At 41.9% G+C, this 12889-nt stretch overlaps 1 protein-coding gene across 1 annotated transcript in view; it reads right to left on the bottom strand.

The window, feature by feature from the left end:
* The window catches only part of LOC128624250 (fibronectin type III domain-containing protein 7-like), an 81057-nt gene that overhangs the window by 28068 nt on the left and 40100 nt on the right, over nt 1-12889 (bottom strand). The window contains exons 2-5 of the mRNA XM_053651737.1: nt 5530-5548; nt 5143-5400; nt 4208-4465; nt 1759-2016 (exon numbers count right to left, since the gene is read on the bottom strand). Coding sequence (XP_053507712.1) covers nt 1759-2016; nt 4208-4465; nt 5143-5400; nt 5530-5548 — 793 coding nt within the window. The remainder of the gene's footprint in view (nt 1-1758; nt 2017-4207; nt 4466-5142; nt 5401-5529; nt 5549-12889) is intronic.

Genomic DNA, 12889 nt, shown 5'->3' with positions numbered 1-12889 from the left:
AATACTATTTTTTTATATCCATGATAACGGACTATTTGTGAATTGTTTAATCAAAATATCAAACGGTTAAACAATAACGACAATGTCACAGCCGTCTCATATTAGGACCACATGCAGCTTCAAGTAAGCATTCTGATTACATAGTAACTCTGGACGGCCTTTTTGTTTCATCATGTTCAGCAGTAAAAGACCTTGGTGTGATTACTGATTCATGTAGATAATATTACTAGGATAGCCTTCTTTCATCTCAGAAATATTGCTAAGATAAGAAATACTACATACTACACAATACTACTACTACACAATGCAGAAAAATTTGTTCATGCTTTTGTCACCTCTAGGTTGGATTATTGTAATGCCTTACTGTCTGGCTGTTCCAGGAGTGCATAAACAAGCTCCAGTTAGTCCACAATGCAGCTGCAATAGTCCTTACTAGAACCAGAAAATATGACCACATCACCCCTATATTTTCCACGCTGTATTGGCTCCCAGTCAAAAAAAGTTTTGCGTTGATTATAAAATACTATTGACCTATAAAGCACTGAATAGTCTCGCGCCACAATACCTGAGCGAACTTTTGGTATTTTATGATCTGCCACGCCCACTTCGATCAAAAGGTGCAGGCTATTTATTGGTGCTGTGGATAGTGAAGGCTACAGCAGGGGGAAGAGATTCTCCTACAAAGCCCCACAGTTATGGAACAACCTTCCAATTAGTGTTCGTGATTCAGATTCATATCAGTGTTTAAGTCCAGGCTAAAAACATATTTGTTTAGTCAAGCTTTTGTGAATAGTTGTTTTCTTAGGTATTAGGAGCAGATCTAGTGGGCTCACGGGCACAGAGTGTTATAGTGAACTGGGATGTTTGGATGCTGTCACACCCCCACTTTCACGCATTCACCCAGGTTTGTTGATGGTGGAGTGGCTGGCCGCCTTATGTCCCAGGGCGCCCTCATGTCTGTGTTCCCTGCTGGCTCTCCCTTTTAGTTATTCTGTCATAGCTAGTCTTGTCGGAGTCCCTGCTTGAAATCACACAAAGCACATTGTCCTTAACCATTACAGGGCAATAAGCATACCTACAGTAATAATCTTGCCCTCTCTTTCCCTCTCTCTCCCTCTCGCTTTCTGTCAAGCTCCACATGATGCTCCTGAGATACCAGTGATCCTGACCCCTTCTGCTCTTGGGACCTGGCTGATCTATCCTGATGCCCTACATCTGCTTTGTGTTCTCATCAATTGGAAGTCACATGCTGCTGAGGCCCCACATGGTGCATCTTAAAGATCATTGAGATTACTGAGGATGGTACCACGAAAAAACCATAAAGATTGCTTTGGACCTCAATTCATATGAACAGTTATGCTAGGACTACAATTGCTATTATAACTTTCAGACTGCAATTACCACAAACAGTTTTGTACTCATGTCTCTATCAGTGAACAGTGGATAAGTTCAACAAAACAGACTTCTTGTAAAAACTATACTGAATTTTCCTGGTCACACAATTGCACTATTTGACCATGTAGTATTAGCACACATATATATATATACACATACATACATATATACATACATACATATATGTATAGAAATGCACCACGCACAGTACGCAGCAGTAATATCCTAGGAATACAGGGCATGAGGTGGAAACACACCCTGGGCAAGGTGCCAGTCCATTACAGGGCATATAACGATCAGATGACAATAAAAACAGACTTGATCGAATTTATATGAATGTATGCTTGTGTATCAGATACTTACGGGTGATCTGACAGATGGTGATCACATCTCCAGGGATGCTATTGGGGTCCCAGGCTGTGGCATTGATGCAGTAAGTGACCCCTGGATCTAGATTGCTGAATGTCATGTTAGTCTGGGAAGTATTGACCTGGAGCTGGGTGTCTGATTCCTCCATGATGACACACAGTGTGTACTTAACTGCATGTACCACAGGATCCCAGCTCACCACAATACTGTCCTCAGTGGGTGACACAGAGCGTAGTGCTGGGGCTACAACCACTAAAAAGAAAGACAGAAATAAATAAATAGAGAGAATCAGAAGCAAAGAAGCTTTCACAGCTCAAAATTACATGGACACCTGATCATCTCACCCATGATCCTTCAGTCAATAGCTTAGACCAGTGGTTTTCAAAGTGGGGACCGCGGCCCCCTTGGGGACCGCCAGAGTGTGCCCGGGGGGCCTCAATAATTTGGTTCATTCTCAGACAACCACACACACACACACACACAATCAATTCCTAATGTAATGTAATGTAAAGATGTAAGATGTCATTATTAATAAAATAAAGGGGGATATATTCAGAAGTCTGTATTTTTAATGTGTTTTAAAGACATCTTGCAAAAGGGGGGCCTCGGTCAAATGTTAATGCCATTTGGGGGGCCTTGCCCCGGAAAAGTTTGGGAACTCCTGGCTTAGACCCCAAATAGCAGCAATAACTTGGAGTAAACATCTCATATACCCACTAATCAGTCTCTGGCATCTTTCTTGAATGATTTTTGCCCACTTCTCCTGAGAGAACTCCAACTGAGTAAGGTTTGAAGTCCCCCATGAACTGCCCCCTTCAGGTCCAGCCACAGCATGTCAATTGGATTTGGAGAAGGATTTTGACTTGGCCCTATTCTTTGGTAGAGATGCTTAGGGCTCTCATGTTGGAAGAGCCACTTTTGGCCCAGTTTTAGCTTTTGGCATGATGTTCTATTCTATTCCTGGCATGTCTCAGAATTCATGGTTCCTTTAATGATGAGTCCTGGTCTGGAGGTGGAAAGCATTAAAGCATTTCACTCCACATTGTATTGTGTATGGTTAGACAACCATACACAGTACAATGTATAGTGAAATGCTTTGATGTGATGGTAGATGAGCTGAGGGTACATGAGCAGTTTTGGAGGTGCCACCTACTTGTCGCAAGATTTTTTTTAAAAAATTTAAAAAAAAAATTTTTTGCTTATAACTTCTGTATAGTTAGTTGTAAATCGTGAAAGTAGTAGAATTAGATTCAGTGAGGCATACCCATTCAAATGATACCAAATTTTACTATGTCAGGCATTTCGGACATTGACCATTTAGAATTGTGTTAGGGTACTGTATTTTAAATCGGCCACCGAGAGGCGCTATAACATTTTACATGTATATAAATGATTGTATAGTATTCAATGTGTTACACACGCAAGTTATTCATATATTATATTTAGGCCTCCTAATACTTTACAACTTTGCCTCAAGAACCACTGGTGTTAACCAAGCATTAAGTATTTGTGATTATTTAAATCTATGTATAGGTAGCACTATAACAGTTATAAATGTTAATTAAAACACTATATTTCTATTATATTGTCTTGTTTCATCTCCAATGTAAGTGCTTACACGCTTGCTAATTAATACATATATTTTTATGCATGCCTTACACATTACTTTACACTGTCATATAGATTTGGTAAATACTATTATGTCAGATAAAAAAAGTCTGGTTCTTTGAAATTAAGAGTTCATAGTAAAACAAGAAAAAATCATAATGGATTCACAATGGATTCACAAACTTTTAGGCAACACTGTATATATTAAGTTTATCATAGATAAGTAGGGATACTATGTTCTCTTTTGTACTTGGCAAAATTGCACATGCTCATCTTACTCAGACATATTGTTTAGGGATAGGAAGTAACCCAGTTCTCAGTGTTTTGCCTTTTATACAAAGCCATAAAGCAAGACAAGAATGATACATTTCTATAGCCACAAGTCTAAAATGTCATTTCATTGCCATTCAGACAATTCTAAAGGCCTGATTGTTGTACTCTTTCCATTTAATACAGGAAAACATGGGGAAATGTTTTATCCGTGACCTCTTGGAAAAGGTTTTTATGTAGAGGTATTTTAATAGTCTGTGTGATGTAGGAATTGTTAGTTTCAATGATCATTATCTGTTTCTCTTTCAGTCTGTATCAAAGCAGTAGGCCTGTTAGGTTTTCTTAATTTTTGTAAATTGTTCTTTTCCATGTACCCAGCTGGTTTCCTTTAAAAGTACACTTTTTAATTATTATATACATACACGAAACATGTTTACGGAAACAAATCTGGCAAACCAATATCTAATTATGCCTGGACAGAAAAAGTGCAACATTCAGAAATATATCATTCAGTGACCCCTGTGGGAAAGGAAACTAACATTGTGAAAGCATGTGATTAGCCTACCTGTCCTGGCATGGACTTGGTGTGCAGGCTGGCTATGTCCACCACTGTTCATTGACATGACACTAAGTGTATAATCGGTGTAGACCCTCAGGTTGAGAATAGTAGCTGGCGAGCCATACACCACACTCTCTGAGAAGAAGCCGTCATTGTTCTCTGCCCGCAGGATGTATGCAGTGGCGCCTGACACCTCGTCAAATTCCACTGTGATGCTGTCGCTGTGTTTGGAATAGGCCTGCACAATGGAAGGAACCTCGGGTGCTGACAGAATTCAAAGATACAAAGACACATCTGTGACATTTGTGAAAATTTTAAGTAATGGTCAGCTTTGGGCTAATGAGGCAAGAATAAACAATTTAGGGTCATTCCATTTCAAGTGGTCCAATGCAGGTTGCTTGACTGCTTTTTAATTTACCAAATTTTTTGAGTGATTACCTCTATCTATTGGCATTGCAAAATCACTAGTTTATTTTATTTTACTTTGTTAAACTACCATGGCCATCTTTGTGTCATGGCAAACAACAAATTTTTGGTTATACAGCTGTTTACGGAAACCTATATCTCGGCTCAGGATAGGCCTAGCTCCTTTCAACAAAATATTGATATCTAGAGCACACTACAGGGTACAAATATGAACAAATGTAGGCATCGGGCCCAAGAAAACACATGGTAACAAAAACTGTCCTGGAAAATGAAAACTGTTCAAGCCCAGTGTATTAACCGATCAGCAATTCCAGTGGGCCCACCTCACCTCATATGATCAATGAAGGAGTTCTGCCCTTTCTTTTATCACGTAATTTTATTTATTTATTTAACCTTTTTTTTCATTGTCATTAGTGAGATTGGTCCAAGCAATTTAATACTTGAATAGGCCTAGGCTATATTTAGTGGAAAAAGTAAATCGGTCATTTGGACCCTAACATTATTTGAAAAGTCACCCGTTGTCTCCTCGGTCTCGGCGCTGCTGAGTACGTTCACGGAGCTGTCCATAGCCTCCACACGCACCACGTACACTGTATTCGCGGAGAGTGAGTTCACGGAGCCCATAACCGTGCTGCTGCCGAACTGCGTGAACACAGACTGCTCACGCGAGTTTTTCGGTGTAGTGGTCAGTTTGTAGGAGCTCGCGTCAGACTGTCCCATCCAGCGAACCGTGATACTTTTGGACGTGACGGTGAAAACGGACACGGTTATGTCTGAGGAGAAAGAAAGCAGGTCAAGCGCGCATGACAGGATCATACCGTTTCATTATAGTCAAATTTCGAGAAGGGATCGCGGGCCGAATGTTTAACGTGCGTCTAATGCAAAACGCAATATTTACTTACCGTTTTGCCCAGCACACATCTGAAAAGCACAGGAAATCACAACAATGAAAAATGTGTATCTCAGACTAAGGTAAATAACACAACGAAACAAAATAGGGGAGAGTGGGGTAAGTTGTCACACTGTTCATACCTCCATCATCTGAGGCACTAACTGAGGCACTAATTGACTACACAGTAAACACACTACGACTTGAAGCCTGGAAAAGCGTCTTATTTGGGGCATATGAAGGTCTCAGAGCTTTGTCTGCATCATGCGCTCACTGATGTTCACAGTCATTTTCAAAAACGTGTGAGAGAATCAGCTGACCAACTGAAATTTACCTCAGACTGAGTGTCAACGCTCACCAATGCCAGAGTTGTGTTAGTGTTTAATATGACTTCAGTTTTATATGCTCGGTGTCTTGAAATCTGTTTTGTTAGATTTGTCCTTTCAATTATATTTGATCAGTTATACATAATATTTATATAAAAAGTCTACACATACTAGCAGGTTTTTGTGAAGTAAAAAAATGAAACAAAGATAAAGTCATGTCAGAACCTTTTCTACCTTTATTGTGAAATTTCAACCTATAATTAAAGTGAAAATAATTGCATTTTTACAGAAATAACACATTTCTGCATATGACCTACACACGCGCACACACACACACACGCACACACACACACACACACACACACACAGTAAAACAACCGTGTCATTTATAAAAAAGTCCATTTTTATATTGGTTTAATTGAACATCATGGTTTCCGGTTTAAAGCTGTTTTGTTCAGTTTGGCTAAAAGCAAATAACACTCCCCATAGAAAAAATAAAAAGAAACAATTTTGGTTAAATAGTATTTTTGTTTGACACCAGAGGTTTTTGTGTCACGTAACCACATGACATATCATTAGGTCGCTCCATGTCGAGTTTGCTGTCCATTACCTCGCTTCAAAAGTGAAGACCTTCTGTTGTACAAGAAGTACAATTAAGAATTTGAAATTATGTTGCTTTAAGTGGAAGTTTGAGTTTTCCATGCACATTTAGGGTTAGTGGCAGGATTGCAACTAGTTTACAGACTGTCTTTGTAAGGTAGTCGTTTCACGTGTATTAGCTAACACATGTTGCGCTCCATTGAATTAAGGCAAACCGCTAAGCTAACCTAATTCAAAGGACAATACTTTCGTTGCCTCTGTTTGACCAGTGCAGTGTTAATTTTATTGCTAATATTATTTTGCTGTCACATAAGTAAAAAATAATGGTAGTATGATAAGGCTCATGTTACTGTAGTACATGAATAAACTATGGCATGTCCTGCTCTGTGTCTGGATATGTTTTTGCAGAGGGCGAAACTGGGCCCCCACCACACACAGACACACAGCAGAGAGCAGAGAAGTGAGGCAAAGTAGGTGAATCTCTGGGAACACATTTTATTGAACTGACGACTGAAACGCACGTAAGTGGCATAAACCTTTGGAGTAAAAACAAAAGAACAATTTATTAAAACTTCTAGTTAACAAACAAAACGCAATTTGACAGGTGATGTGCATTCGCCTGCCGTGTCTCTTATCCACAGCCGATATGTTTACAGAATCACCACTGCTTGTTGTCTGTTTACTGCATGTAACCGCTGATTCTAAAGCCATGCACCTCTTTTTGTTAATCCAACGGCAGTTAAATGCGTCAACTTCATGTCTGATGAAATGCACCCATGTCACCTGTCCCAAAAATTTACTGTCCCTTGTCATAATAAGGCTAATAAGCAATGCAGCTTTCCCCCCAGACCGCCCCACCTCCCCCTACCAACGGTACCCTCCAAGCAGTGAATCCATTCAGCTTAGCATCATTGAGTAGGGATAGGACTGATAGTACATGATTGACAGTTTTCTATGCCCTCCAGACTTTTTAGAGCCTTCCAGCTCTTCAGTATTCAGATTTTTATTGAAGATATCGTCGTTGCATTACTTCGCCTAGATTTTGTGGACTTACTCGTCTTAAATCTATTTCTGGATTAATGTGGTTCTCTGTTTTGATGCTCTGACTGGGTTAGAGTTTCTGTTTATTTAATTTTATGAGTGTTTTTTCCTCGGCTTTACATCCTACACTGTTATATTATTTGTTACAAGTCTTTAAAAATTAAGGACATTATATTTGTTATTGTGCACAGACTGTTTATCAGACTTGAAGTCAGTAGGGGCTTTTTCTCTTACTGGAACTTTTTGTCTTGGTAATTTTTTTGGTCAGTTCAGCTTACTCTCCGAGTTGTTTTCACATTGTGGACAACTTTTGGTTATTGTGGGAAACACTGCTGTCTCATTTGTTTTTTGGAGACTTTGGGCGTGTGTGTGTGTTTGGGGGATTGTGAGAGTAAACAAAACATGCCAATGCTTTGAAGGATGTGAACTGGAACAGAGTAATGTTAGTCAATTGCGAATCTGTTTTTAGAGGATTTAAACCTAACATGGTGAACAAACTGAAAAAACTGAAAATATATCACTTTAATATTCAATTAGAGGAACAAAATAAGGATTTGTCCACCTGTTAACCTCCCAGTTACAGGTAACCCTTGGTGTGTGCCTAGGGCGAAGGACGTATGAGTGTGTTCCTGTGTGAGTGGGCTGTGTATGCATATGTGTGAGGTAAGGAACCTCTGCATGCCTAGGACCAAGGGCGTATGAGTGTGTTTCTGTGTGCACAGACTGTGGGTGAGTGAGGCGCACATCCATGCGAGGTAAGACAAAGTCAGGGTGTGTGGACACAGGCGTATTGTCCGATGGAGCCTGTGCCACCACTGGCTTTAGGTAGCCGGCCTGCTTCTGGTTGGTCGGCTTGGACAGCTTGCAGGTTACACAGGACAGTACATACTTCTTAACATCACCCCGCATACCTGGCCAGTAGACCCGCTTCTTTAAGCGCCCAAGTGTCTTGGTTACACCCAAGTGGCTAGCCATGGGGTGATCATGGAATTATTTCAGCAGAGTGCCCCTCAGAGCTTCTGGCACATAGAAGCGTAGATCCTTGTGTGGATGAAGCTGGCAGGAAGTCCTCTTGTCCACAAAGTAAACCAGCCCGTCCAGAATACAGAAGCCTGGCGAATCCACAGAGGGGCCGCTCTCCAAGTCAGTATATATTGATGAGGTGAATTTGTCAGCCTGCTGGAGCGACTGAAGCTGTTTCTTGTCTTCCAACACGATTAGTGGCTGGCACCTTAGGTTTAATGAGCCAACTGTGGCATAAGGTGGTAACAGGTCTATAGGTCCTGAAGGGTCACTCATAGGGTTTCGCGAGAGTGCATCCGGAACTAGATTGGCCAAGCCGGGTCTGTGGACAACCTCAAAGTCAAAGTCCTGCAGCCGCAAGCACCATTGAACCAGCTGTCCTGAGGGGGAGGGCCTTGTCATCAACCACCTCAAGCTATTGTGGTCTGTCACCACTGTAACACTAGAGCCCTCAATGTACAGACGAAAATGTTCCAGAGCCCAAATTACCCCCAGGCACTCCTTCTCAGAAGTGGAATATGGGCGTTCCGACTTGTGCAGGGTACGGCTCGCAAAAGCGACAGCCCTCTCCAAGCCATCCTCACCAGTCTGGGTCAATGCGGCACCAAGGCCTACATCACAGGCATCCATGTGTACTGCAATAGGCTTCACAAAGTCAGGCAAAATAAGGACTGGGGCACTGATTAGCTGTTGTTTTAAATAATCAAAAGACACCTGGCAGTCAGTGGACCACACAAATGGGGCATCCTCCCTCATGAGGGTAATCATCGGCTCGGCAATATGGGCGTACCCTGAGATGAACCTACGGTAGTAACTTGTCATTCCTAGGAGCTGTCGCACATTTTTAACTGTCTTCGGTGTGGGAAACTGTTTAATCGCAGCCACCTTACCCTTGTCAGGGCCAAGGCCTTCTGGTGTCACCAGATAACCCAAGTAGCGTATCTTTGATGTACAAAAATGGCACTTAGCCAGCTTCAAGGAATGGCCTGCATCTGCCAAAAACCCTAACACACTGGTGAGATCTTCCAGGTGCTGGTCGAAGGTCGGTGAGGCGACCACAATGTCATCCAGGTACACCATACAGCAGCTGTGGGTGAGCCCTGCCAATACAGTATTCATCAATCTTTGAAATGTTGCAGGTGCATTTGATAACCCGAAAGGCAACTTTAAACTGATAGAGCCCTTTGTGTGACACAAAAGCTGTCTTTGGTTTTGCGTCTGAGGCCACTGACACATGCCAGTAACCCCGTGCAAGGTCCAGTGTGGAAATAAATCTATCACATGCCAAAAAAACCAGAGAGTCATCCACTCTCGGAAGTGGGTAGGAGTCCTTCACTGTATATTTGTTCACTTTGCTAAAGTCTACACAAAATATTGGATCTGTGCCTGGCTTTACGACTATCACATTTGGAGAGGCCCAGGGCCCTGAAGCGGGCTCAATAATGCCATCCTCCAACATTCTGCTCCTCCAACATCCTGCTCTTCGATAATCTTTCTTTTTGCAGGTGAAGCACGGTAGGGAGGAAGACACACTGGCTTTGCAGTCCCAGTGTCTATTGTGTGCTCAACCCATGAAGTACATCCCAGCTTTGCCCCAAAAAGATGAACAAAGTCTCCCAATAGGTATGCCAGTTTTTCTTGTCCGCTGAAGGCAGGGCTGCTTGTTCCACCACTGGACCAAGATCGGTCTGGACTTCCTTAAAGGTGAGGCAAGCTACCTGGCCCTCCAAATCATCAAACTCCAGCAAGCATAGGTCTGGCGCTGAGGTGGCATTATCTCCCAATTTAATGCTTCCTGTGGCTGGGTGGATGTGGACGTCAGCCTGAATCATACAATCTGTCCCTAAGAGAATGGGACAAGACAGGTCTGGAATCGCCACAAAACGGTGAGTAAACGGTTGCTCCAGTAGTTGAACAGGTAGCCATACAACACCAGATGGGGTGCATTGTTTTGAGTCCGCCAACTCTAGCGAGGAAAAATTCCAAGGAAGAACGACATCTCCTTCTATCCTACATTTAAGAAGGGTGAATGGATGGACTGCTGAAATGGATCCGCCTGTATCCAGGGTCGCCTTCAGTGAAACTTGATTGACGACCACCACTGCCGTCAGTGGAGTATTCTTTGACCTCTTTGGGCTGTTTCGTACCAAATTAACTGTGTGTGAACTCTCTGTCTGTTGTGCACTGGTCCCTGACTCCGTTCTCTGCTTACCCTCATGAGCCCTTTGAAACCTACTAGGCCAAGCACCAGTCCCACCTCTAGTGACCTCAGAAGTACCTGGGGTCTCCTGGCCTACCTTAGAAACTACAGCAACCCCTCCGGTAGGTTCAGCGCTACCACTCTGCCTATTTTTCCTACAGTTCCCACAATTGTGTGTGATGACCCCCGGAGTCAAACATTTGCAGCAGCATCGAGTATGAAAGCCACATTTAAAGTTCTCACTCTCTGGTGTCCAAACTTTTCTTTCTGAGGATGTTCATTCACAATTCGGGCACCAATTGTAAGGATCCGGCTAGATCCTCACAGGTTTCTCAGGAAAGTTAATATAACTCAGCCGGACACAAAGTGAAAGTGCTGTTCTTTGTTTATTACATTGAAGGATACCATAGGCTTACGCATGGTTACAGGTCGATCATTAGAAGAGGATTAACTGAGTAAAACATCCCAAAAATGGTACCTTAACATGAGACCGTGTGTCAGCACACAATGTGTAGTTCACAGAGAGAGGGGAGAGCAGGGCGGCGACCATGCCCCTTGACCCCACATGACATCATCATAGCCGATCATTACAGCATGTAATGTGTCCCCGCTAGCTTTAGCAGAATAACCAGAGTCAACTATATATTTCTTCAGTTTACTGTAATGTCAGCATTACCTTTTATACCTAGCATGACCTCAGTCACCATCAGATGGAGGCATGCTGTCAAGTGACAGCAGAAAAAAGTGTGCGACTCAAGTCCTCTAAGGCAGGGAAGCATTTTATATTAAATGCCATGAAGAATACTGTAACCTGTGAACTTGTGAAAGTGGAGCTTATGTAGCATGCAAGCACGACAGTGATGCATGAACACAAACTTGTGTTTATATCCAAAATGCTCCACTGAGTGCAAGGGGTTGGGGAAACTGGGAATTGCTAAAAAGGTTTAGTTTAATTTAAGTTAAATATAATTAGTTTACTTGTATTTACACGCTTGCAGTGTAAATTCTGTTGTTTATTATAATATAACTATGAACTATTCAATTCAATTCAATTCAATTTTATTTGTATAGCGCTTTTTACAATAGACATTGTCTCAAAGCAGCTTTACAGAAATATCAACACGGTATACAGATATTAAAGGAGTGAATTTATCCCAACTGAGCAAGCCACTGAGTGGCGACGGTGGCAAGGAAAAACTCTCTAAGATGTTTTAAGAGGAAGAAACCTTGAGAGGAACCCGACTCAGAAGGGAACCTATCCTCATCTGGGTAACAACAGATAGTGTGAAAAAGTTCATTATGGATTTATATGAAGTCTGTATGGCCTTAGGAGCAGCCGTAGTCCCAGCAGTCTGGAATTAGAGAAGATTTGAGCTCCATCCAGAGGCAGAAAGGATCTGGATCTCTAGTATCTCCATAAATTCGTGTGGGGCTCGGCGAAAGGAGAGAGGGAGAAAAAAGATTATGACGACTGCGAAGTAGTAGAACAGAATCTAGTCAGGGTAGGCTTGAGTAAACAAATACGTTTTAAGCCTAGACTTAAACACTGAGACTGTGTCTGAGTCCCGAACACTAATAGGAAGACTGTTCCATAACTGTGGGGCTCTATAAGCGAAGGCTCTTCCCCCTGCTGTAGCCTTCACTATTCGAGGTACCGTCAAATAGCCTGCATCTTTTGATCTAAGTAGGCATGGCGGATCATATAAAACCAAAAGGTGACTTAGATATTGTGGCGCGAGACCGTTTAGTGCTTTATAGGTTAATAATAGTATTTTATAGTTAATGCAAGATTTCACTGGGAGCCAATGCAGTACTGATAATATTGGTGTGATATGGTCGTATCTTCTAGTTCTAGTCAGGACTCTAGCAGCTGCATTCTGGACTAACTGGAGCTTATTTATATTCCTACTGGAACATCCAGACAGTAAGGCATTACAGTAATCTAATCTAGAGGTGACGAAAGCATGAACTAATATTTCTGCATCATGTAGTGACAATATGTTTCTTATCTTAGAAATATTTCTGAGATGAAAGAAAGCTATCCTAGTAATATTATCTACATGAGCATCAAATGATAGGCTGGAGTCAATAATCACTCCAAGGTCTTTTACTGCTGCACATGATGAAACAGAAAGACCATCCAGAGTAACCATGTGATCAGAAAGATTACTTCTAGCTACACG

The sequence above is a fragment of the Ictalurus furcatus genome, chromosome 20 (assembly GCF_023375685.1).
Source record: "Ictalurus furcatus strain D&B chromosome 20, Billie_1.0, whole genome shotgun sequence".
Taxonomy (NCBI): Eukaryota; Metazoa; Chordata; class Actinopteri; order Siluriformes; family Ictaluridae; genus Ictalurus; species Ictalurus furcatus.
Note: the sequence above shows the minus strand (reverse complement) of the source record. Positions and strands in the feature narration are given on the sequence as shown.